The sequence below is a fragment of the Gymnoscopelus microlampas genome (genome assembly GCF_963454915.1).
Source record: "Gymnoscopelus microlampas genome assembly, chromosome: 20".
NCBI lineage: Eukaryota > Metazoa > Chordata > Actinopteri > Myctophiformes > Myctophidae > Gymnoscopelus > Gymnoscopelus microlampas.
Window position 1 is genome coordinate 2,556,885 of NC_139957.1, and position 26,540 is coordinate 2,583,424.

The 26,540-nt window shown below is 42.4% G+C and overlaps 1 protein-coding gene across 1 annotated transcript; it reads right to left on the reverse strand.

Annotated features, from left to right (window-relative positions):
• Positions 1–3,406: 3,406 nt before the first annotated feature.
• On the reverse strand, positions 3,407–25,030 carry LOC311036958 (tudor domain-containing protein 1-like; the record flags this gene model as incomplete). Its single annotated transcript, XM_084045967.1, has 19 exons — positions 3,407–3,487; positions 4,238–4,281; positions 5,518–5,628; positions 6,421–6,771; positions 7,490–7,657; positions 9,271–9,390; positions 10,674–10,799; positions 11,134–11,319; positions 12,981–13,184; positions 13,624–13,791; positions 14,844–14,951; positions 15,418–16,014; positions 17,224–17,460; positions 18,193–18,363; positions 19,091–19,198; positions 19,840–20,016; positions 21,064–21,141; positions 22,913–23,081; positions 24,842–25,030. 19 exons carry the CDS (start codon positions 25,028–25,030, stop codon positions 3,407–3,409), a joined length of 3,393 nt encoding a protein of 1,130 aa, XP_083902093.1.
• Between the last annotated feature and the right edge of the window lie 1,510 nt (positions 25,031–26,540).

Here is a 26,540-nt window from a genome sequence, read left to right on the forward strand (position 1 = left end):
ATCATGAGCCGACTCCAACATATCTTTATCTTAACACTCACTGTTATTATTTCAAGTTCAAGCAAGGTTATTCCTCGTTTACATTTCACACAAAATAATGTATTTTCTCTGCATTTTAAAATGCTGTGATGTCTGCTACAGTGATCCTGACTCTGAGTTTCAGTTTCAGAGAGAGGTAAAGAGCAGTGGTGGAAAAAGTACTCAAATGTTTTACTTAAGTAAAAGTATCAATACTGCAATGTAGAATTACTCTTTTACAAGTAAAAGTTTGGAATTCAAAATGTACTTGAGTAAAATTACAAAAGTACTGGTATCAAAATCTTAAAGTACCATAAGTAAAAGTACTAAAATGTTTGAAAATAGCCTATGTATAAAATAGGGCTTAAGTGGTTAATGGATGTTTTATAATGTAATCATTTATTCAGAAACAAAGACAAAAACCGCACTCATAAAGACATGAAATAGGAACTTAAATAGGCTCGAACTGCATGATGGTCATCATGCGATGAGGTTTTGTACTACACAGTGCACACACTTAAAAGAATTAGCAGGGTCACTGAATTATCAGCCTAATAACATTGATTATGTGAACAGAAAAAAACAACACTTAGCTCTCACTCAGCAGCCCATTGAGCAAGAGTGTCAACAAACAACAGTGTTCCCTCTGAGACAAGAAAACTGATGTGAAGAGAATAGATGGAATATGAAGTAAACAAACATACAATTATAATAGTTTGCAATGTCATACAGCTTTATAGTCTATGGGATAGTCTCTTATATATCCACTGACCGAGGCCCTCTTCCACACTCTGGTGAGGAGGGACAGTATTGCAGGTGAATTGATTGACAATGCTTTGCCGGATGTTTCTCTGTTGAATAAAATCGTTAAATCTTAAAATGTTTCAAGCACATCTTTGTCAAAGACAGATGGAAAATGTACTTTACATTCACTGTAGTTCTCTAAAGTCTCAATATTAAGGGTAATATTATACTTTACTTTAGTCTGTTTATCCAGATGTTCAGCAGATATTTGACAACAATAACTCCAAATGTGTTATTAAAGAGAATCTCCTACCAGCAAGGTTTTCCTGGAACATTATTCAGAAAAATCAAATAAGTTGAATATATTGGGGGATAAACACTGACAAGGTAGTGTCCTTGCTATTGTAGTTGACTGATTTCTTTCAACAATATATCTTCTAATTACATTCATACAGCTAACCATTTAGAAAATAATATCATATTATTTTGTGTGTGCACGTGCGTGCGATACTGTAATTTAATTTGATGACCTGAGTAGATATTTCAACAAACCTTACATAGAAATAATGTGTTTAATACATACATTTGATGGACCCAACAAATCCATACTAATGAGCCATGAACTAAATGCATAATTGGATCACTTCTTTTTTGTTTCTCAAACAAGTGCTACTAGACCATTATACTGTATGACTAAATTAACACTTTTCACCTCTACAAGGTAGAGCAGCAATAGTTGATTGTTTCATGAAGTGCTGGCTGTAAAACGTGGAACTTCTGTAATAGCTTCATCTTTAAATTATGAAAATATATAGGATATCACTTATTTTCTCTGCATTTGATGTCTGGTACTGATACAGGTAGTGATTCTGATGAGAGGTTCAGAGATGCATTTAGTTTCAGAGAGGTAGAGAGCTTTAGGACAGAAACCAAGACAACATCTGCACTCACAAAAAGACATGAAAGAGGAACTGAAATGGGCTCAAACAGCATGCTGGTTGCCTGAGATGAGGTTTTTGTACAGCACACTTAAAACCCGCATGAAAACTTACATCTGATTTAGAAGCCCAATAATATTGAACATATCAACAGAGAAAACAACACTAACAAGAAAAACAAATACATGTCGGAAAAATCCCAATTAGTTCTAACACGTAATGAGATTCTAACACCTGGCTGTTCACAAATCCTTTGGGGTTCAGTATTCATCTGTTGACTGCATGCAAATGACAGAGGAAGAGAGTGTTTCTGGTTGGCTGCTTGTTTGAAGAGAATGGATGACTGGTTGTAGGTTGTGTCTTATAGAGGATGAGTGGAATGGTTTCAGTCTGTGGGGCTTCTTGTATAGAAGGCTTTAGAGTTGGCAGCTTGCCTCCCCCGTCTTGTGAGAAGGCAGAGTTGGTTCTATGGCCCCTACAGCCATCAAGGACTTCAAGGACAACATTTTGGAGTCATAATTTATATAATGTATGATCTAAGGTACAATCACTGCTGTTAGAAGTAGTGCAAGAATTAACTAGGGTGGAATAATGATGACATGGTGACCAATGTGCCCCATGTGGAATGATCAACTTAAATATAATGTATAATAGGGACCATAGCTGAATGGGTAAAGGGCCGTCTGGGAAACAGAAGGTCTCCGGTTCACCCCCTGGCCCTGTTCTATGGGTCCAAGTGGAAGCATGTTGCACACAGCAAAAATGGCCTATCTACAAGCTCGCAACGTGTCGCGCTGTGTGAAACGCAGACGCCTAGTGTCGTGATTTAATTCTGGTTGCTCAGGATTCAATGAGATGGTGCAATATGTTATTTCTGTTTTAAATAAAGTAAACTATTTGATATGGCACCAAATATAACACTTTAAACTTCCCAGGTTAATTTGGGCCCTGCCCAGGAGTCAGTACTAACCCTGAGTAAAGCAAAACTCAGAACTAAAATATTGTGTTTTATCCAACAAATATAAGTACCTCCCCGGTCCAGGTTGTAATGGAAACGTAAAAAATGACATTGGTACCACACCAGACCACAGCACCAAACCCAGCAAGCTGGAGTTGTATACAGTAGAATTACATACTAGTCTCGTGCAACCGGAGACCAGCACCTACCAAAACATCTGGTGACATCTAATTCAGTGTAGTGGTTTCAACTGGGTGAAGAGAGATTTTAAAAATAACTGAAATTGCAGAATCAATGCAAGACTTTAGGGCGGTTCTTCAGCAGTGATGAAAAAACATGTTAGCCTACTTAAAAGTAAAAGCTGAAATTCCACAATGTAGAAATACTCGGAGTCGGTCACAAGTCAAAGTCCTGTATTCAAAAATGTACTTGAGTAAAAGAACAAAAGTGTTGGCATCACAATACACTTAAAGTACAAAAAGTAAAAGTACAAGTTTTCAAACTTCTCTCAAAATCTTTCAAAAATAGCAGATCTATGAGCTCACAAAGTGTCGCGATGCGATCCGTTGTGAGCTTGTAGATCGGCTATTTTTGAATAGACGAACTATAAAATAAGGCTTAATTGGTGAATATAAATTTGTAATCATCGGAATTACACACAGTAACTTGTAACTAAACTTCTACAGTATTTGCCTCCGAGAGTGTATGAATTAACATTCATATTTCAACATACTGAAGGTTAGGGCATTCAGCAATTCTTGGCAGCTTGCTTCTCCAGTCTTGTGAGAAGGCAGAGTTGCATCTCCATGAGCTGTTCCAAGTGAGCCATCTGTAGGAAGAACACACGTGAAAACATTAGTACCAACTTGGAAACACTGTTTTTATGGGTCGTCAACAAATATCCTATTCTTTAAAACCCATTAAGACCTGGAACGCATCTGTGTCAGTTTAGATTTCTTTCGCTATTCAAAAATAGCAGATCTACAAGCTCATAGCGCGCCACGAGCTTGTAGATCTGATATTTTTGAAAAATCTGGATTTTTTTTTTTTTCAAAAAGAAAATAGGATTTAGATTTTTTTAAGAATCGCCTCAGGTCTTAATGGGTTAAATCTTTCCTACAAAAATAAATGTTCTAAAACATTCGATTTTTTTGAAAATAGACGATCTAGAAGCTTACAATGCGTCACAAGACTTTATTTTCAAACGTTTCAATCCCTATTAGATCTTCGTCAGGTCTATAGACCAATTATTTGTTCACAAACACATACAGTATGCTGGTTCCATGTAAGCGATTTCCAGCGGATTCCCAAACCTGTTATTTTAGGCTCGTACCAAGCAGCACATGCTATTTTTGTAATATTTGAACATTTTGGGAAACTATTTACAGTACAATACATGCCCAGGTTGAAATCGGTTAATAGAGCCATTGTGCTGTAAAACACAGGTGTAAATCATAAATGTAATAGAACATTGGGTGCTGGCTGATGCAGCCTGCAAAAAAAATAATAAAAAAGAAAGAGTAATATGCCTTGCAGAAACAGTGTGCAGGATAAAATAATGAGATGAGGATGCTCTGACCTTGGTCTTCAGCTCTACACAGCAGCAGACAGGCCTGTCAGCACCTAGGGTCCAATAAATCAAGATAACTGTGTTCAATTCAACATCTCAACATAAATGATTCAACATTTGTATTGTTACAGCCCACACACAGGTATACACAAGCTAAATTATAGGGTTTCGGGCTCCTCAACATTGCAGCAACTACTAGAACATTTTCAAAAAACGAATAACTAAAATGCAATACAATAACAACGGCACAGTTTGAGGTGCCGTTGATAGGTGCTGTGCATGAGGTCCTACCTCTAAATGTGTGTGTGTATGTAATTGTTTGCCTGTTTGTGTGTATGCACAAGCTGTCTGTGTAATTTTCTGTCATGTTTTCAACCATATTTATGTCCAGGTTAACAGTGGGCAAAAGATATTACAGTACAGTACAAGCTGACTGACTTTAACAAGATGGAGTCTATTAACGGCATGGCTTTGTGTGGCCAGTCTATGACGTCAGCCATCTATGACATATCTATGATGTACTGTATGACTCCATATTTGGCCAATGTTTCAGCTGATTCCAACTACCATCGACTTCCATTATAAAAGTAATAATGCTAAATATTTCAAAAAAAGATATAAAATCATACGTGAGGAGAATTGGCCTACTTGGCAGTGTGCACACTAATTTGGCACTGATTGGTCCAGTGGTCTGTGAGATTAGCCCTGGACACGTAGACAATACTAACAAACAGAACCATTCATGCTGTACAACACCCACGCTAGGACGGTGATGTACTGTCTTTTAGAGAGTTAGACATACCTTTACTCTCAGGCATCATTTGCTCAGTTGTCTTCTGTGCAGCATCTCCTTGAAAACGATCACAACAAACTCACTTAACATTTATGTTTAAATATTTATACACTGTTTTCAGTTCTGACTTTTAGGTGAATAATAGTATGTGAAGGAATAGTAAAAGTATTTGAAGATTCATAACAATGTGTTTAAAATTTTTTTTAAACCAAAATAAGATAACACATTTTTTAGCTCTTATGTAAAATCATCTATTTGCTGTGCTGGGGACACAAATAATTATTTTGGCTCAACTTTTTTTCTGTGGCAGTAAGACTTCAAACCAACTAGCTTGTACACATAAATAACCATATCTTTGTGCTCGTACACACACAGAAACGCATACCAGCCTTCTCAATGCATACACAGTACTACTGATGCGTCTTGTGAGGTGACAGCACCAAATGTACCCAACTAAAACACCAGCACGTGTCGAGTGAGTTTTGACTTGACCAACCGTTGAAGAAGGCAGCCTCTGCGTCCTCCAGCATCGACCCTGCGGCGTAAGCAGTGCCATCAGCGCCGCCGGTCGGCTGGTCCGGCTCTATGGGTGACCCTGTGGCTAGGCCTGTCACAATTATTACATAATCGTATAATTGCAATTATTGGAGATAATCGCAATTATTTTGGCATAATCGTCATAATCTTTTCCATGTTGAAAAATGTTCACACATTTTCAAATATTAAAAATAGCAGAAATAGCAGATCTACAAGCTTACAACGTGTCACTTTGTGCTATTTTTAAATGATTAAATATGTCTAGAATGTCTTTGTATATTCAAGTTATTTGTCATATCTGCCCTGGGCAATTCTTGATTACGAAGCCTTCAAGGCGAACAGAAAATGTATTTTTTTCCATAATGTTCCAATGTTCAATGGCCAAACACGCAATTAAATCGTTAATCGCAATAGGCTCTATTCACAGCAGCCATATTATGAAGACATTCACAGGTGTTACCAATGATACTAATGAAGGCTCTGTTCCATTCTGGTCAAACAGAGTCAGGGTGCTGATATTATGCATGTTGGCCCACTGGAAACACTCTGTTACACCAGTGGGTCTACAGTTGGGGTCCAGGGACGCTCATGGGCTTCCAAATGACCCCTTACATGTGTGTAATTCTGAGAGTGTACAAATTTAACCAAATGGACCCGTAAGGGTCCATTTGGTTCCATTTGTACACTCTCAAGAGTTGTGGGGGTCGTGGTAACCACTGTGCTACACTAAATGGAACAGAGCCTTCATTAGTATCATTGGTAACACCTGGGAAGGAAGTGATAATATGGCTGCTGTGCATAGAGCCTATTATTTGAGTGACAATTAATCGTCAACTTAAATTTGTAATCGTGACAGCCCTACCTGTGGCGTTAGCGGTTGCGTCTGTGCTGCCAGCGGGCTCTACGGGTGTGGCCGACGGTGTAGGGCTCTCCCCGGATGCCCCGGCGTGGGCGAGTTGGGGTTCGGGGGCGAGTTCAGCTCTGGGAGAAGGAGGAGGAGGAGGAGGAGGAGGAGGAGTCTCGGCCCGTGGCTGGAGTGCGTTCAGCATCAGCGTGTTGAGGTGTCCCCCGCCCATGTGGGGGGGCAGGGTGACAGACAGCAGGTGGACGGAGTCGTCCCGGTGTTCCACCGAGGCGGTGACGCCTTCAGAGATCAGGGTCTTAAACATGGCCAGCTCCTCTGCCGGCCAGACCGAGGGGAAGCCCTCCTTACCTGCATGGTTTGAGAGGACCATTTATACTCTGACGCCGTTGTATGATCATATAAACATTTGCCCAAATGTGAAAGATTGTATTTATTGCATAACAAGACCAGGAGACCTGGTTGTGCCAGACCCGGCAGATGCCCATGTGTCTATGCCCATGTATGGACGAAAGGGGGACAGACTTTTATAAGCCGGACTTCACATAACGTGTCAGCCTGTGTATGCCCATATATGGACGAAAGGGGGACAGACTTTTATGGCTGGGGCTTAAGGACAAAGGGGGCATGCCCATGTATAGAGAAAACAGGTACAAAGCCTCATGTAGGTCTGGCAAAAAAAAATCAAATGTTACTTTTTTGACAGCTGTTTTTGACATGTTAAAGGATTAGTTCACCCAAATAAGCCAATAATTTGATGACCGGCAGCGGCTCCGGTAGGAGACTCAAAGTCTCCTTTGTGTCTCCTACCGGAAACATAAGCATCTTTCTGCCGGTCATCAAATTATTGGCTTAGGAATGCGACAAAAAAATAATAATCCATGAATTCAAGTCTCCATGGGGTGACTATTCGAAGACATTTTGGGGGTGAACTACTCCTTTAAGCAATTTATCTGTCTGAATTCAGACATATGACAATTAGGGAAAATCACAACGGGTTGCAACGCAAAATAGGGACTTTATCAATGAATCAATTACATGTGATCAATGGTTTCACCTCCACACTTACCAGTTAGTGCACAGCGGGCGATTTGTACTGGGACCTGTAGAAGGTGCGGGGGTATGGGCAGGATGCTGGAGTAGGGAAGGGTCTCTGTGTTGCCGTAGTCGGCATACAGGACGGTGACGTCACTGTCTGCTGTCACCACGACCACGGCTCTGTACCAGTTGTTATCACCTGACATCGAATCATAAGGGAAGGAGCAGTTCATCGTCTAGACCCCACAGAACACCCTCAACAGATCCTTACCCCAGACTCAACCACCTCAACTTAACCTTAAGAGTGCCTGAGGGTGCAACAGTTAAATCAAAATAATGTATTTGATGACGGGATCTATTAATAATAGATCCCAATAGGGTCTATGCACAGCAACCATTTTAGAGAGAAATTCTTCTTACTTCCTTCACAGGTGTTACCAATGATACTAATGAAGGCTCTGTTCCATTCTGGTCAAACAGAGTCAGGGTGCTGATATTGTGCATGTTGGCTCACTGGAAACACTCTGCTACACCAGTGGGTCTCAACGTGTGGTCCAGGGACCCTCATGGTTCCTTGAGGGGGTTTCAAATGGCCCCTTAAAAAGGTGTTTAACTCTGAGAGTGTACAAATAGAACCAAATGGCATTTGGTTCCATTTCCATCTCAGAGTTATGGGGGTCCTTGAAATTAAAACGTGTGAGAACCACTGTGCTACATGAAAGGGAACAGAGCCTTCATTAGTATCATTGGTAAAACCTGCGAAGGAAGTAAGGAAGAGGCCCAATTTCTTTCCAATATGGCTGCTGTGCATAGAGCCTATTGTGGGCATGTCATTGTAAGTGCAAAGGTGGGGTCGACCTTCAGGGTTCCTTGAGGGGGGTTCCAAATGGACCCTTACAGATCTGTAGCTCAGAGTTATGGGGGTTCCTTGAAAATGTGAGAACCACCGTATTAGCACACAACAGAAAATGACCAGCCTGGACTCGGGCAGGTGAAGTCCCCCACCACCACCTCTCCCCCCAACAGACACAGAGGAAAATGGAGAACGGGGGAGAGAGATGATGGGGGGGGGGGGGGGGAGAGAGAGAACTGTGTTGATCCTAGCCTGGCATCAGTGGTGGAAAAAGCACTCGCATTTTTTACTTAAGTAAAAGTAGCCATACCACATTATGAAAATACTCTGTTACAAGTAAAAGGCCTGTGTTAGTAAAAGTAAAAGTACAAAAGTATTGGCATCAAAATGTACTTAAAGTACCAAAAGTAAAGGCACTAAAATGTTTGAAAATAGCAGATCTACAAGCTCACAACGCGTTAGATCGGCCATTTTCAAATAGCCTAGGTATAAAATAGTGGCTGAAGTGGTTAATGTATGTTTTATAATGTAATAATCTATATCTGCAAAGTAACTAGTAACTACAGTTTTCAAATAATTGCAGTGGAGTAAAAGTACAATATTTGCCTCTGAGATGTAGTGGAGTAGAAGTAAAAGTATTGAAAATTGGAAATACTCCAGTAAAGTAAAAAAAATACCTCAAAATTGTACTTACAGTACTTGAGTAAATGTACTTAGCTACTTTACACCACTGCCTGGCATCACAAGGAAATGGATTGTGGTGAAAAACAGACAATTACATTTGACTTAATACTGCCTTCTGCACTTCCAGTAATTTCCAGTGAACAGCACAGCCTGTGTATTCATGTATCAAGCGTCATTTAGATGATCTGTTAGATGGTGCTTGGTATTTCGAAGGACTAGACAAACACAATGTTCCAACTATGATGACAATCAACCCTGTGTAGTGCGTTTCCTACCAGTGAAGCGGGCACAGCAAGCAGCCCCAACAGCTGGAGTTTGACCCTGACACAGGCCCTGGTTGGTGCTGCCGTACTCGGCCAGCTCCATCATGACTTGTTGAAGTTCCTCCATCCCGACTGCACACGACAACAAGGATACACACAAAATAAAATAATAACCCATTAAGACCTGGAACGCGTCTGTGTAATTTTTTTGATTTGAGCTAAAAAGCATTATTTTACTAGCCTCGTAAACCCTCCCTCAGGAAATCTCATTTCCATTTGATTTCAGGAGTGAGTCTGGGCTGATCGCCCATTCTGCAATATTGGCTGTGTACACCAAACGGACGAGCCTATCAGCGTCGTCAAACATCGTTCTGTGATTGACAGCGACAGTTGGCCAATCAGGTGGCGTGTTCGAGTGAGCCCGAATGGCACCGAGTGCAGCCTGAATGCAGCCGACAAAACACGAACGGCAGCCATCTTTTCTGTCCGCTATTTTCTCCGCTGTTTTTTTACTTCAAAAAGCTCTCAAACTTCAATTTGGAGGCACGGAATTTACTTATAAGATATCGTTTGGATAGAATTTAGTTGTTTAACTTCATATATGTGGTCAATTAATCATGACAGAGACTATTTAAAAATAAAAATTCAGAGAACCGACCGGGGCGGGCAGTGACACACATGTATCCGAATAAGGCAACCTATTTTGGGCATGGCCGTCTCAAAAGTCCCGTTGCGTCACATTAGTCTGGTGAACTGCTGATTGGCTGAAGGGGAAAAACGATCATTGGCTGAAGGGGTTGTCAGTCAACGGTATTACTCCCGCCCAACTCCAGCCCACAGCCAATATTGCATAATGGGCGATCAGGCCAGACTCACTCCTGAAATCAAATGGAAATGAGATTTCCGGAGGGAGGGTTTACCAGGCTATTATTTTACACTTTGGCTATTCAAAATAGCAGATCTACAAGCTCGTAGATCTGCAATTTTTGAAAAATGTTGAGAAGTTGTGCAAATCTTTGAATATATCTCTGCTGTCCGGCAGAAACCAGCTAACTCCAAAATGTTCATCTTTCAGGAAATGACAAAAAAAAAAGACAAAAAAAAAAAAAAGTGGAGTTAGGAGGTTTTGTTCATCATTGATAAGAACAGCTAAATGGACCTCAAAGCTCATAATGAGGTTGGAGGTCAAAAGGGGGTGGAGCCTGGAGTCACGAAAACCAGCTAACTCCATCCCCCTTTGGTGGAGTTAGCTGGTTTTGTCAGAAGCGCTTTTTAATACTTTTCATGAAAAAGGTTGAAAACCACTGCTTTAGACTTAGGGGTGTGTGTGTGTGTGTGTGTGTGTGTGTGTGTGTGTGTGTGTGTGTGTGTGTGTGTGTGTGTGTGTGTGTGTGTGTGTGTGTGTGTTCTCTCACTCTGGCTGGGGGCGTGCAGGTAGAATAAGGAGGGGCTGATGATAGCGGCCACGCGAGGCTGGAAGATCTCGTTGAGAGGCAGCTCTCCTGCCTTCCAGTCCACTGGGAAACACCCTGCTGGGAGAGCTGCACAACACATAGCACCAGATATATATGTACTGGTCACATAGTTAGTTTCATACCGTCGAACACACACTAGGGCTGCAGGGAAAAAAATCGATTTGAATACGAATCGCGAATCTCATGTTGGACAATTCAGAATCGATTCTCATTTAAAAAAACAAAAACTTTTGAATCGGGAAAAAAACATTTTTGAATCAAGAATCGTTTGTTTTGAAAAAAATCGGAATAGTGAGCCTAAGAATCGGAATCGAATCGTGAGATAGCAGAAGATTCACAGCCCCAACACACATTCACGTTTTTGACTAATGACCCGAGTAGTCAGGAAGCCCTGACTGACCTGCTGGTGATGTCACTTCAGGGGGCGGGGCTACATCCTGGGAGCTGGACGGGGCCACATCCTGGGTGCCGGGCGGGGCTACATCCTGGGTGCTGGGCGGGGCTACATCCTGGGTGCCGGGCGGGGCTACATCTTGGGTGCTGGGCGGGACCAGGCTCTGATTGGTCTCTCTGCTCACATCCGTCTCTGGAACAACAGTGACGCTGCTTTTACAACTCTCTGTGTCAGGTGCCACAAACATACAGTCATCTGAGTCTATCACATGTACAACGTTCTTACAAGTCTTTAAATATGCCTGCATTGAGCAATATTTAGGAATAATAATAATTCTTTAGTTTTAGCTGAGCTCCTTCAGATGACTAAGTTGTATTATCTACGTCAGGCCAACGGTAGCAGGAGAGATTATATGTGTGCGTCTGTCTGTCTGTGGCTAATCACCCAAACCACTACACCGATCAGCATCAACTTTCTTGTGCACGCTGCCAGCAGGCTAAGAAACTCAATCCCTGATTATTCGTCAAATCCGTCAATGACAACCATGTTATTTTTGTGAATTTACAAACTCAGACCCACTATCCCTCCAGGCTATGTGATCAGTAGGGATGCACCGAATGGGAAATTCTTGGCCGAATGCCGAATGCCGAAAATAGAAAACAGTTGGCCGAAAACCGAATGGCTGAATATGATACACATATATACATATATATAATGAATTTATTTGTTTACCAATCATCAGCTACCTGATTATGGCAAAAGACATTATGGCAAAACTTAACTTAAATAATCACTATTATGGGTCCATAAAACTTTTATTCAGCACTTTTGAATGCATACATTAATTCCAGACTGACTGCTGAAAGATTGTAAAATGTTAACATTTTCTCTTTGCATACAACAAAAAGTGCATTAAAGTCAAGTGCATTTTCTCTGTAGGATAACTACAACAAAGAGCATTCAGAACAAAGGTGCTTTAAACCCGCATAAAGAGCTAGACCAGTAGGCCTAAAACAAAATAGTGTAAACACAGACTGTAACAGCCAGGCCTTCAACAACAAATGCACCTCGTTTCTTATTATTTCTCTCACAAAATGTGGCAACACTGCCTACGACCAGCGCGGAGCGTGCTTGTCGCCGCGTTTTGATTACGTCATCACAACAACACGTTAGGTTAACCCCTCTTCTTTCTGTGGTATTTTTTCGGCGTTGCATTTTTAGCGGTGCCAACCGCTCTACACTTGACTTTGTCCGTCCGTATGTCCGTTTGTCCGTTTGTCCGTTTGTCCGTTTGAGCACGGGCTTTAAACAGCTATAACTCCAGTTCGCAGCATGCCAGCAAGTCCAAATTTGGTATGTGGACTTAGACCACCAATAGGGATGAGCATTGACTGCTGAAGCCCCGCCCCGCCCTATCATAGCGCCACCAGGAGGCCACTGGCTTTAAACAGCTATAACTCCAGGTTGCAGCATGCCACCAAGTCCAAATTTGGTATGTGGACTTACACCACCAATAGGGACGAGCATTAATTGCTGAAGCCCCGCCCCGCCCTATTATAGCGCCACCAGGAGGCCCCGCCCCAAAGGCACCGCTTCCTTCACACAGGGTGTGATTTTTAACCATCATCGGCCGAACTGTCACAGTAAACCTGGAGTTATTCTCCATCGCACGACGATGTCACTTGCCAGCAAGAACAGATCTACAAGCAGTGCAGTGCGACGCATTGTTTCCTTGTAGATCCGTTTTTGTTGACTAAATTAACTCAGTAGTTCTTCAATCATTTTGCAGCTCAATGTATGAACAAATAACGCATGGTGTGTGTGTGTGGGGATGTGTGTGTGGTGACACTCACCTTGCGGAGCGGCGGCAGGGGGAACTGTAGCCAGCTGATCCAGGATCAGGGCAGCGGCCACACTGTGCCCAGCGTTCTCCAGCTCCACCTCGTAGCCGAGCTCCGACATTGAGATCACACGCGCCTTCAGATCCGGCACCATCACCAGAGACTGGAACCTTACTATGGCCTCACTGCTCCACACAGGGCCCACTGGCTGCACGCCTAGACAATAACACACACACACACACACACACACACACACACACACACACACACACACGTTTGACTGGGTTTCTTTACCTACTGTAGATTAATTCCTAAACTCTGACCCTAAACTTCACACCAAAACCTCAAGCCAACACTAATTCTAACCCTAAACCAGTGGTTTACAACCTCTTTTCCTTGGAGCCCTTCTGACCAAAGCCGAGAACCACCACACGCAAAAATAGCCGATCTACTTTTTTCTTTATCTTGAAAAATGTATCTATTTTTGACAATATAATGACCTAAAAAAGGAAATCTGACGAGGGAACCTGATGCGACATCACACTGGGGATTTAGGATTACAAACTGTACTGACTGAACAAACTCTCCCTCTGTCCATTGCTTTTTCATCAAGATTTTGAGAAATGCTTGTTGACAATTCAAAGACACACACTACCTGCGAGACAGCAGCGGATTGCCTGGAAGGGCAGTGTGAGGAGTTGAGGTGTGATGGTTCGTAGGTAGATGTTTTCCACCAGGCTGCTGTTCCCGTAGTCCACAAAGAACACCTCCACCTTGTCCTCAAACACACCGAGGACCATGGCCCGATACCATGCACCATCACCTACACACACACACACACATACACACACACGCACGCACGCACACGCACTCCTTTCAATATTATGTCTCTTTTGGACTACGGTGGGTAACTCAGAACCTTCCGTAACCTGCAACTTTCCAGAACCTGTGAGGTTTTGGGCCTCTTCCTTACTTAAGGCTAAGTTCTATTTAGTGTAGTACAGTGGTTCTCAAACTATTAATGTCAAGGACCCCCCATAACTCTGAGAGTGTACAAATGCCGGGTCCATTTGATTCCATTTGTACACTCTCAGAGTTACACCCCCCCCAAGGAACCATGAGGGTCCCTGGACCACACTTTGAGACCCACTAGTGTTTCCAGTGAGCCAACATGCACAATATCAGCACCCTGACTCTGTTTGACCAGAATGCAACAGAGCCTTCATTAGTATCATTGGTAACACCTGTGAAGGAAGCAAGGAAGAGGCCCAATTTCTGTCCAATATGGCTGCTGTGCATAGAGCCTATAAGTAGGAGAAGTACAAAAAATAATGTTTTAAGTTATCTACATGCTTACAAGGCGTCGCGATGAGACGCGTTGTTAGCTTGTAGACGGGCTATTTTCGCTGTATTTGAAAAGGATTGCGAGTATAAGTTCTGGGTACACAGAACTCAGGCATAGTATTATCTCCTGAGCAGGGGCCCAAAGTAGTTTCTGAGAACCTTATTTGCAATCCAAATCCATATCCTGTGAAATACTTCACAGTTCCGTTATTTCTTGTAACCAACAGTGCTTCTCTAATGCCACAGCATGGAAATATGATATATGACACAATATTCCTCTGTTCCAAGTTCTTCATTTGCCACCATGTCAGCAGATCTCACAACCCACCTTTGGCTGGTGATATGCTGGGATGAGAAACACAGTGTTTAACACTGATGTGTAGGAACATTCTATGGGTTTTGTTATGGTAAACTCAAGTGTACTGCAGTCAGTGCACTGACAGTTTCCTCAATGAAAGATTTATGCACACAACTCATAAGCACATGGTTGACATGCTGTCCCATGTTAACTTGTTCAATTGTTGGTCTCACCAGAAAACATAGCACAGCACGGCTCTCCCGCTCTGGGCCTGAAGGCGGCGCTATCTGCCTCACAGTGCTGTTGCAACTCAGTCCTCAGGTTCACCAGCTTCTGGAGGTCTGACACACACACACACACACACACACACACAAACACAGTTGATCCTGTCATTTTATTTTAACTGTTTAAAAACAGCCAACAACAGCTATACAACTCTGAAAATAAATGGAAATTGAGTAATTCAATAACATGTACATGACATTATAATTCAACGTTTTTTTTAAATATGAAGTGGAAAATGTAATTTATTTTAGTTTCAACCTGTGTGCTTCCCCACAAATTGGGGGCACAACTTTTTTGGAAACTGTTTGGGCAATACACACGGAGTGTAAATACCTGACACAATTAGCCCCTGAAGACTAGACAAGCGTTGGGATAGGCAGCTAGAGGGGAGGCTCAATATGGCTTGAAATCACATTGTGGTCGGTCAATGCTTTACGTTCTTTTGTTACTGGATACTGGGGTTTTATTTGTGTGTTTGTGTCTACTACATACTTTAGGGAGTCAAACAGTACATAGCATTACCTTCAGGATTGTACAGGTAACAGTAAAAATCTCCAGGATTCTCCACCACGCTGCCCACTACTGCCACCGCCTGTCCGTCACTGGGAAGCTCGGCACAATACCACAGCAGGGGTGGGGCCTCCGGGCCGGCAGCCGCACCGGGAGACTCAACAGGCGTAGCTGCAGTGTGTGCTTCAACGGGTGTAGCTGAAATGCGTGCTTCAACGGGTGTAGCTGTGGTGCGTGCTTCAATGGGTGTAGTTGCAGTGCGTGCTTCAATGGCCGTAGTTGCGGTGCGTGCTTCAATGGGTGTAGCTGTGGTGCATGCTTTAATGGGTGTAGCTGTGGTGCGTGCTTCAATGGGTGTAGCTGTGGTGCGTGCTTCAATGGGTGTAGCTGTGGTGCGTGCTTCAATGGGTGTAGCTGTGGTGCGTGCTTCAATGGGTGTAGCTGTGGTGCGTGCTTCAATGGGTGTAGTTGTGGTGCGTGCTTCAATGGGCGTAGTTGCTGTGCGTGCTTCAATGGGCGTAGTTGCGGTGCGTGCTTCAATGGCCGTAGTTGCGGTGCGTGCTTCAACGGGCGTAGCTGCATGCTGTGCTTCAACACCGGTTTGTGCGTCTACAGAATTGGTTGCAAAAAGACAGAAGTGAGATTTGACACAAAGCTCATGGGAAGGGCTGCATGTGCAGGGATGCAATCAAAATGTGCGATCTAGCGCAAGGCCTATTGACGCACGTTCTTAGCTGTGGCGGACCCGGGATGGAGTTATGACATTTTTCTACTGTACCATTCATCCTAGGATATCATATCATAGAAAAGGTAAGAAAACCGTGGTCCAAAATTCCCCTTTAAGCCAATCAGTAGAGAGTACTGAAAATGCATTTTATGTTTAATAAAGAGCTGGAGAGACATGGGAGACTCCTTATACTGAACAACCACTCTATAGCAATGAGTACTATCAGAATATAGAGCTATTTAACACTTATTTTAACCAAAGTAAATCACTTACCCTACCTTTACTTTCTCAATTGTATTATGCAGTACAACTGTATGGAACCATCTGCATTTGTTATGTGTCCCCACCATTCATTCAGGATTTTCCTTTAATATGTCACCCGTCTGTTTATTTCAATGAACATCCAAATTTCTATGATATCTTTCAACAGTGAACAGAAAATCTTCTCTCTCTTGCTGCTACACGTTTGATTCAGAAGCTTGACTTCAGTAGATCAATACTCGTTAAACATGGAGGTGCATTTGAACCGTGATTAACCCATTCAAACCGGGAACGCATCTGTGTAACCACTTTATCCATATTTTATATTTTGACTTTTCAAAAATAGCAGATCTACAAGCTCATAGCGAGGCACAGAGTGGAACGCTATGAACTTGTAGATCAGCTATTTTTTTTCGCAAATCTTTGAATATATATATTTTTTAAGCGAACATCGTTTACTCAAATCTTTGCTTCTAGGGGTCCCTGGAACAAAATATGTTGAGATGAGGGTCCGGGGCCAAATACATAATCAATAATTTTGAGGGGTCCTTGACATGAAAAAGTTTGAGAACCACTGATATAGCAACATAATTTCGATAGATTTATAAGACATGTGTAGAATGTATATATTCAAAGATTTGCACAAACGTTCACGATTTTTCAAAAATAGCAGATCTACAAGCTCATAGCGCGGCACTCGGTGCCACGCTACGAGCTTGTAGATCTGCTATTTTTGAATAGCCCAAAGAAGTCTTAAATGTGTTAAGGACGAAATAGACGACGTTTAGAGAGAATGTCTAGAGAGAGAACGTGTGGGAGTATGTAGTTACTGTGGGCGTGGCTGTGAGCGTCTTGTTGCCGGTCGGCGCCGAGAGGGGCGGCGTGGCGGAGGGTCAGCAACAGCTCGGCCACGTCCGCCTGGGGGTCGCTGCTCTCGTCCGTCATGGACACCAGGGCGGTGCCGTCGCGCTTCCCCAGGATCTCCACGCGCACCATGCGGTTGGACACCGCCCGCTGCAAGGCCTGCACGCAGTCGTCGGACCAGCCCTCCCCCGTCGGTCGCAATCCTGGGGGGACAAAACGGGGGCAGGGAAAAGGCATATGTGTGTGTGTGTGTGTGTGTGTGCAGGTGACACTGACTGTGCACGAGACTCAATGGACAGCTGTGGTGGGAAAAAGTACTCAAATTCTTTACTTAAGTAAAATAACCAATACTGCGATATTGAAATACTACTGTTACAAGTGAACGTCCAGAATTCAAAATTTCCTTGAGTAAAAGGACAAAGGTATTGGCATCAAAATGTACTTAAAGTACCAAAAGTAAACATACTAAAATGTTTGAAAATAGCAGATCTACAAGCTCACAACGCGTCGCGGTGCGACACGTTGTGAGCTTGTAGATCTGCTATTTTCAAAAGCTGTTTATACATTTGAAAACTTGAAATTGGACTTTATGTATAATGACTACTTTTACTTTTGGTACTTTTAAGTATGTATAAAATAGGCCTAAAGTGGTTAATGTATGTTTCATAATATCATAATTTATATCTGAAAAGTAACTAGTAACTAAAGTTTTCAAATAATTGTAGTGGAGTAAAAGTACAATATTTGCCCCTGAGATGTAGTGGAGTAGAAGTTTAAGTATGGGAAATTAGAAATACTCAGTTAGTTAAGTAAATGTACTTAATTACTTTCCACCACAGATGGGACAGTATGGGTGCATCACTTCAGGTAGCCCGACAGTGTCTCCTGAGTCTGAACGGAATTTGTACCAGGAGAACTGATCCCCGTGTCCTTACCTGCCAGGGCACAGGGGATGGCCTGCATGGGCAGAGCCAAGAGCACGGGGCTGATGGGCCGCAGGCATCTTAGCTCCACCTCCTCAGAGGTGCCAAAGTCGATGTATCCGACACACGCGTGGTCCTCGGACGAGTACGCCAGCACTTTTGCCCTGTACCACTGCTTGTCTTCTGTGGGGGGTGGGGGAGAGAAACAGATCCCAGCCTGAACTCACAAACAAGCCCCTGAGACACTTGTGATGATTAATCACACATCATCATAAGGATTCATTTGTACTTTGTTTCACTCGACAAAAATAACAAGTGAAAAGGGATGATGCAACTTGCATCGTTCTGTTTGTGTTGGAAATGTAATTTCTTGTAAGACAAAATGGTTGTGTAATGAATTAGCCTTAAGAACATCTTTGTAAACACTTCCCATTTCTTATGTTATGGTCTAAAGTAATCGCATAGATCAGCGGTTTTCAACCAGTGGTCCGGGGACCACCAGTGGTCCTTGAGGGGATATCAGGGGGTCCCCAGCCAAATGAATAGTTAGGAACCAAATTGACCCTTATGTGTCTGTAACTGAGAGTCCATTTGTACACTCTCAGAGTTAAACACTGATGATGATGATACAGTGTAGATTGGGACCCCCAAGAAATCAAATGGCATATCTTTTCAAGTGGGGGTCCGTGGGCCAATATGTGTCCTATTATATTATATTTGGGGGTCCTTGACGCGAAAAAGGTTGAAAACCACTGGCATAGATTATTCAGATTATCGAAATGTGTAGACATATTAATCAATGATTGTAATGTACATAATGTTCTGTTAGCCACAGAGGAACAGGCACTCAACTTCTGAAGTGACCAATAAAAGTCTTGCCATAGACGGAATAAAAGCAAGTGTTTATTACCCGAGAACTGAGAGCAGCACATGGTTCCAGGAGCCGGTCTGAAGTTGTGGTTCACTGGAATCTGACTGCAGTGTTCCCTCAACATCAACTGCTGCCCGTGGATCACAGCTGCAAACCACAACCTTTTCACTTTAGACTGTTTCACTTTGAATGCATTCATATTCAGTGGTGGAAAAAGTACTCAAATGTTTTACTTAAGTAAAAGTAGCAATACCACCACGTTATAAAAATACTCTGTTACAAGTAAAAGGCCTGTGTTCAAAATGTTACTTGAGTAAAAGTACAAAAGTATTGGCATCAAAATATACTTAAACTACCAAAAAGTAAAAGTACTAAAACGTTTGAAAATAGCAGATCTACAAGCTCACAACGCGTCGCATCGCGACGAGTTGTGAGCTTGTAGATCGGCTATTTTCAAATAGCCTAGATATAAAATAGGGCTTAAGTGGTTAATGTATGTTTTATAATGTAATAATTTAATGTAATAATTTCTGCAAAGTAACAAAAGTTTTCAAATCATTGTAGTGGAGTAAAAATGCACTATTTGCCTCTGAGATGTAGTGGAGTAGAAGTATAAAGTAGTGAAAATTGGAAATACTAGCAAAATAAGAGTACCTCAAAATTGTACTTAAGTACAGTACTTGAGTAAATGTACTTAGTTACTTTACACCAGTGTTCATATTCAAATGCTGCCATAGTTTTTGCACTACACCCCCATTAGCTGCTAGAAGCAATGACGCGATACTCACCAGCGTTGTCCACCTTCTGACAAATGATGTCGTGGGGTGACTGGAGGTTAGTGACCACAGCAGAGAAGGTGTCTCCCACACACTGGGTCAGGGGCTCGGGTGGCTGGGACCCCAAATTCTCGTCCTTGCCGTTGGACAGGCGCTTGTAGATCTCCAGTGAGGCGCTCACCAACTTGTCTGAAGACAAAGAGAGAACCCATTCCTATACAGCCAGTCTAGTACACAGGCTGGAGTCCTGTATACATCATCAATAGGAGTGTCCAGTTTTCACATCATTTCAGACCACCAGCATCTAAACCAGATTTTAGCTAAAAGGGCCTTATGTCAAACCAAACAAATGAAGCATAGCGTTAGTTCATGCAGGACACGGAAGTCGTGCACGCCAAAGCTGTAACCAGCGGTCAGTCAGCTGATGTGAACATCAGCATTCTATTTCCCATTCACAGCTCAGTGGTCATTACGTCACACGCTCATTATCCAATCACAGCTCACGCATGAGCAAAGAGGATCCTTTAAATACGGCTTCTATTCTCTAGGTCTTTCTTGGTTGCTGAACCAATGCATTTTGCTAGCTCCTCCTCCACCCCAGCCTCCACCTTTGATTAGAGTCTGGCTTAGGCTCAAATACTTGTGGTTATCACGTATATCTGCTTGTTTAGAGTCTTGCATATAGGCTCAAATACTTGTGTATCATGTATATCTGCTAATTCTAACTAATATGTCAATGTACTGCTATTGTTGACATTGTATCCCTATGGGGATTTGCTTAAGCATTCTCTGAATATATGCTTAGCAGGCTGCTTCGACAAAATTCAGTGAATATTCTCCCAAGAGCGGAGCTTTAACGCCAAGCTTAACTGTATTCCATTTGTGGCAATAAATGGTTCTTTATCTACTAAGACGAGAGTGTTTCGGATTGAAAGTGATTTGCTAGAGCAAAGGCCATTTGGTCAGCACAATCAGTAGAAGCCATCGTCTGGGGAGCATGAAGGTGGACAAAATATTCCATGGTAATCCAGCCAGCAGTTAGTGATATGTTGCTTTGGACCAAAAAGAGTAAGACGGTGTGTAATATACAAAAGGTTCATTTTACACTTCTAGTCAAAGACTTGAAACAATAAATGATGTTGAGTGAGTGTACTGTAACAATATCACACAAAGAGACATTATATTAACTGGACATTGATATTTTCCCCCTGCGTGCATGTGTGCAAGTCAACTCACTGATGTCCTGTTCAGACGTTTTTTTAGTCTCCTTCGCTGCATAACCCTGGTCCAACAGGAACGTGCTCAGATGTTTACCTACAAGGATACAAGGGAAGATGAATTTCTTTCGTAGATGAACAGTACATTTCCGGTGTGTGTACATGTGAATGTGGACGAAAGACTTGAGAATTATTATCACAGAATACGATACCACTGATGATATAGTATATACTATATATATATATATATATATATATATATATATGTATAAGAAAACAAAGTAGTGGTATCTTTATGCAATGAAAAGGTCAACTCTAGTAGCTCGATTCAAAACAATAATGACATTTTATGTACTGAATAATATACAGTAACAACTCAAGTGTAAACTGTAGAAAGAACATGCAGTGGCCAACTGGCTATGCAAGCCAAAGTAAAATACAAATATAGTCCTTGCAATTTTAACAACATTAAAGCTTGATATGTTAAGTCTAAAGCATAAATGTCACTGATCCATAACTCCCAAAACTATTGTGGTTGAATCTCAACAAGCAAATAAAATAAAAAAATCTTGTTTGAAAGAAACGCTGATCATAATATTGTCCCATATTTGTGTCTGTTATGTGCTACAGGAATGGTTCTCAAAGTGGGGTCCATGGACCCTCAGGGGTTCCTTGAGGGGTTCTAAATGGATGCTTACAGGTCTGTAACTCGGAGCATATAACATTTTCAGGCCAAGGACCCCCTAACCGAGAGAGAGATGAAGCAGGGACCCTCACTATATATTACATACAATTGTGTTGCAGATTAAAGCTTTTCATAGATGTTGGATTCATGTTAATGTGTATTTTCAGACATTTAACGACTTAAACCGTCAATACTTAGTAAACTTTCACTCTGTACTTGGTCTGCTCTTTTTTCCCCTTTTTTGCCGAAAATAGCAGACCTACAAGCTCACAACGCCTCGCGCTGCGAGGCGTTGTGAGCTTGTAGATCGGCTATTTTTGGCTAAAGTTGTCCATCGAATAGGGATGCTAGGGTTCAAGTGGTTAATGTAAAAAACAATGATCCTATCACACAGAGATTTGGCGGACCCCCTGTAACAACTTTGAGGACCCCCTAGGGGTCCCGGACCCCCTGTTGAAGACACCTGTTTTAGACAGTATTTCAGTTGACTGCAGACACTACTGTGATGTAGCCTGGCATTGGCATTGGTCTGGACTTCGGCGCATAGGGAGCGAGTATGAGAAATCAGAGAATGATTTTGATACTTTTCACTGTTGTACGGACAGCAGTTGAAAGCAGTCACTGATAGGCTCTATTCACAGCAGCCATATTATGAAGACATTCACAGGTGTTACCAATGATACTAATGAAGGCTCTGTTCCATTCTGGTCAAACAGAGTCAGGGTCAGTGCTGATATTGTGCATGTTGGCTCACTGGAAACACTCTGTTACACCAGTGGGTCTACAGTTGGGGTCCAGGGACCCTCATGGGCTTCCAAATGGCCCCTTACAGGTGTGTAACTCTGAGAGTGTACAAATGGAACCAAATGGACCCGTAAGGGTCCATTTGGTTCCATTTGTACACTCTCAGAGTTATGGGGGTCGTGGAAACCACTGTGCTAGACTAAATGGAACAGAGCCTTCATTAGTATCACTGGTAACACCTGTGAAGGAAGTGATAATATGGCTGCTGTGCAGAGAGCCTATTGGCCCGCTCATTTCTGATTTCTCATACTCGCTCCCTATGGGCCGAAGTCCAGACTGATACCGGGGAGGAACGTGAGCGTGAATCCACGTTATCAGTCTGGCCAATGCCAGGCTAACTGTGGTGTGGTTCGACAATGTTGATTTGACCCGAGCTGACCAAAGGCCGACAGCAGGATGTCCACGGTGAAGACGTGTCCATTCTCCGACGTGTCCACCACGCTGACGGGGAGACACTTCCCGCTCATCACCTGCTTCACCACCATACAACACTCTCTGGTCCAGCTGCCAGCCAGCGGCACCACGCCGGAAAGACAGCACTCCAGAACCTGAGCCCCAAACAGAGCAACCAGGAAGTTAGTTACACTGGTACTGTACCAGTGGTGTAAAGTAACATTTACTCAAGTACTGTACTTAAGTATACTTTTGAGGAATTGTTTACTTTACCGGAGTGTTTCCCATTTTCAATACTTTTACTCCGCTACACCTCAGAGGCAAATATTGTACTTTTTACTCCACTACAACTATTTGACAACTTTAGTTACTTATTTAGATTTAGATTATTATTACAAAACAGTAAGTTTGAGAACTAGTGATATTATAGCAACATAAGTTTTTCAGAAAACTGTTTTGATTTAGAAGACATTTGTAGAATCGGCCTCAGGTCTTAATGGGTTAAAAAATAACTGCATTGCGGAACTAATGCAAAGACTTTAGGGCAGTTTGTCGCATTGGGACGGTATCACAATTGGTTTTCGAAGCAGTGGCATAGGTCTGTTAGAGCACTGTTTTCTCTGCTGTTCTGGCCCCTAAATTGAACGTCGCCCGTGGTATCATCAGGCGGAGATCTCCAATAGGCTCTATGCACAGCAGCCATATTGGGAATGATTGACAGGTGTTACCAATGATGCTAATTAAGACTCTGTTCCATTTAGTGTGGCATAGTGGTTGTCTTATTTTCAAGGACCCCCATAACTCTGAGAGTGTACAAATGGAACCAAATTAACCCATTAGGTTCCATTTGTACACTCTCAGAGTTACACACCCACCATAAGGGGCCATTTGGGAACCAAATGGAGTGTTTCTAGTGAGCCAACATGCACAATATCAGCACCCTGACCAGAATGGAACAGAGCCTTCATTAGTATCATTGGTAACACCTGTGAAGGAAGTAAGAAGAGGCCCAATTTCTTTCCAATATGGCTGCTGTGCATAGAGCCTATCGTCTGACTACGCGAGAATAAATTCATACCAAAAATACACACATTTAAACACAAACATGAACAAATGAATGTACTCACACACGGAGGCAGCGCCTGCAGGTTGACAGGAAGTGGTTTGATTATGTTGCTGTCTAGAGGAACGTCCTCCTCATTGCCAAAGTCAACATAGAGGACAGTGGCTGTCTTCTGGTCCGCTGACACCGACAGGACAAGGCCTCTGTACCAATTCTACACACACACACACACACACACACACACACACACACACACACACACACACACACACACACACACACACACACACACACACACACACACACACACACACACACACACACACACACACACACACACACACACACACACACGCGCGCCATGTTTTGCTTTACAGGAAGAAGTCATGATTGGATTTTGGATAGGAATATGAATTGAGGATATTGCCCGTAGAGTACAATTTCAACAGTGTCCCACATAAAAAGATAGTTCATCCATTCATCCTGGCCTCTACATCAGTGGTTCTCAAACTTTTTCATGTCAAGGACCCCCAAAATGATATGTATTTGGCCGCGGACCCCATGTCAAAATATGTTGTTCCCGGGACCGCCCAGAATCATAGATTTGAGTTACAAATGTTCGCTTTCAAAAACATTACATTCAAAGATTTGCACACATTTTCACGATTGTTAAAAAATAGCAGATCTACAAGCTCATAGTGCCGCGCTATGAACCTAGATGGTGCTAGAGGCTCCAGGCTAGACAATGAAAGTATGGTCCTTTTATATTAAGGAGGCAGTGTGTGTGTGTGTGTGTGAGTGTGAATGCGTGTGTGTGTGTGTGTGCGCGCGCGACGTGCGTGCGTGTCTCACCCCATCCATGGAGAATTGGACGGTGCACACCTCTCCTTGGTTGGGGGTGTACGGGGTGGTGGTGGTGGTGGTGGGCTCGACGCTGGCGGTCTTCTGCAGCTCTGCGCCGATGCTCTGCATGTTCTCTGACACCTGGGGGTCCTGAGGCAACACAAAGAACCTACTGGGGCTGCTGAACTCTGCCACCATGCCCTACACACACACACACACACATAGATACATACACGTTACTGTACATGGCATGGGTATTCACGATGCAATCACAGCCCTCACCCCCACGTATAAACCCCCTCATGAATTTCAAGTAAGCACCAATTAAATGGAACCACAAAGTCACACAGTGTATATCGGTGTACTACGTATATATATATATAAAGTTGTCGGTCAGAAACCTTATATCTCTATATTTCAACTTCTCTTTTCGTAAATGAATGGCCTATTTCGTTGAGTGACAAGTGTTGCGTGAAAGTAGCGTAAAGAGCCAATCTATAGAGCACCGAAGTCTGACGTAATTTACACATCCTAGGTTTGTCTACCTGGTTCGCGGTTTTCCAACCCCGTTCTGAATTCCCATAGACGTATTTGATATCACGTCAAATAAGAACTGTGTTCCAAAAATAAACAAATGACCCCGGCGGTTTAACTCATATGGATATGAAGCATCAACTGACGGTGAGAAAACGATAATGTTACTTCCGCCGAATTAGTTACATTTTCGCCAGAAACGGACTGTATCAAATATAAGTCACTGACTATCATAAACGATACAGAACCTCCTCCCTGACAATATCGCCGAGACAGTTTGTTTATTTTTGGACCACAATTCTTATATGAGACGATTCTATGATGACCCAATGTTATTCTCCATAGAGAAATGACTTTACGAACCTGGGGATGAACGAGTGACGTCAGGACTTCTGTACTCTATAAGCTATAGATAAGCTATAGATAATCTAAAAGCGGCACATCTTTTTGTTGTTTTACCTACAGTATAATGCATGCCCAAAATAAGTCTGTCTGTGGGTTTCATACATATTTAAACAATGAAAAGTATTAGCAAGAGCTAGGGGCTAAATAATAACTCCATTGGATCCATTGGAACACTGATTGGTTCTTTTTTCCCCAATTTCCTTAAAAGTTTCGGTTCTGGACATACCCGGCACTACCCGACAGTGATCATATGTGTATACAGTAAATACTTTATACACGTTGCCAAATGAACAGCTAACATATACATAAATACACTGATTTTTAATTGACAGGTTTTCTCAGCTGAACTGTGTATAGAGGACCTTCAGTTCGGTTCCTCTGGTGATGCCGTGCGTTTTCAGGTCCTTCAGATAGGTTCGCTGGGCAGTGGAGTCATCACTGGCCTTCAGCTAAATCAGACACAAACAGAGACACGTGTGGATTTTAAGGAACCATCTTATGGGCGTAAACATGGTTTTAATATATTTTAATTCATAGTTTCTTTTTTGTTTTGTTTTTACAAATTCTGTGCCTCTGTGTGGATGTCATGTCTGTAAAATGGTATTGTTGTAAATATTCATGTCTATATACAGGGTGTGCTGAAAAAGAGACGTTGGATTCAATGGTTTCATTCTTTCATTCATACCATAGTCTATAGGCCAATATCAATCCTGAATATTTGAATGGGTTTGAGATATAATATGAGACGATCGAAAGCCATACGCATTAT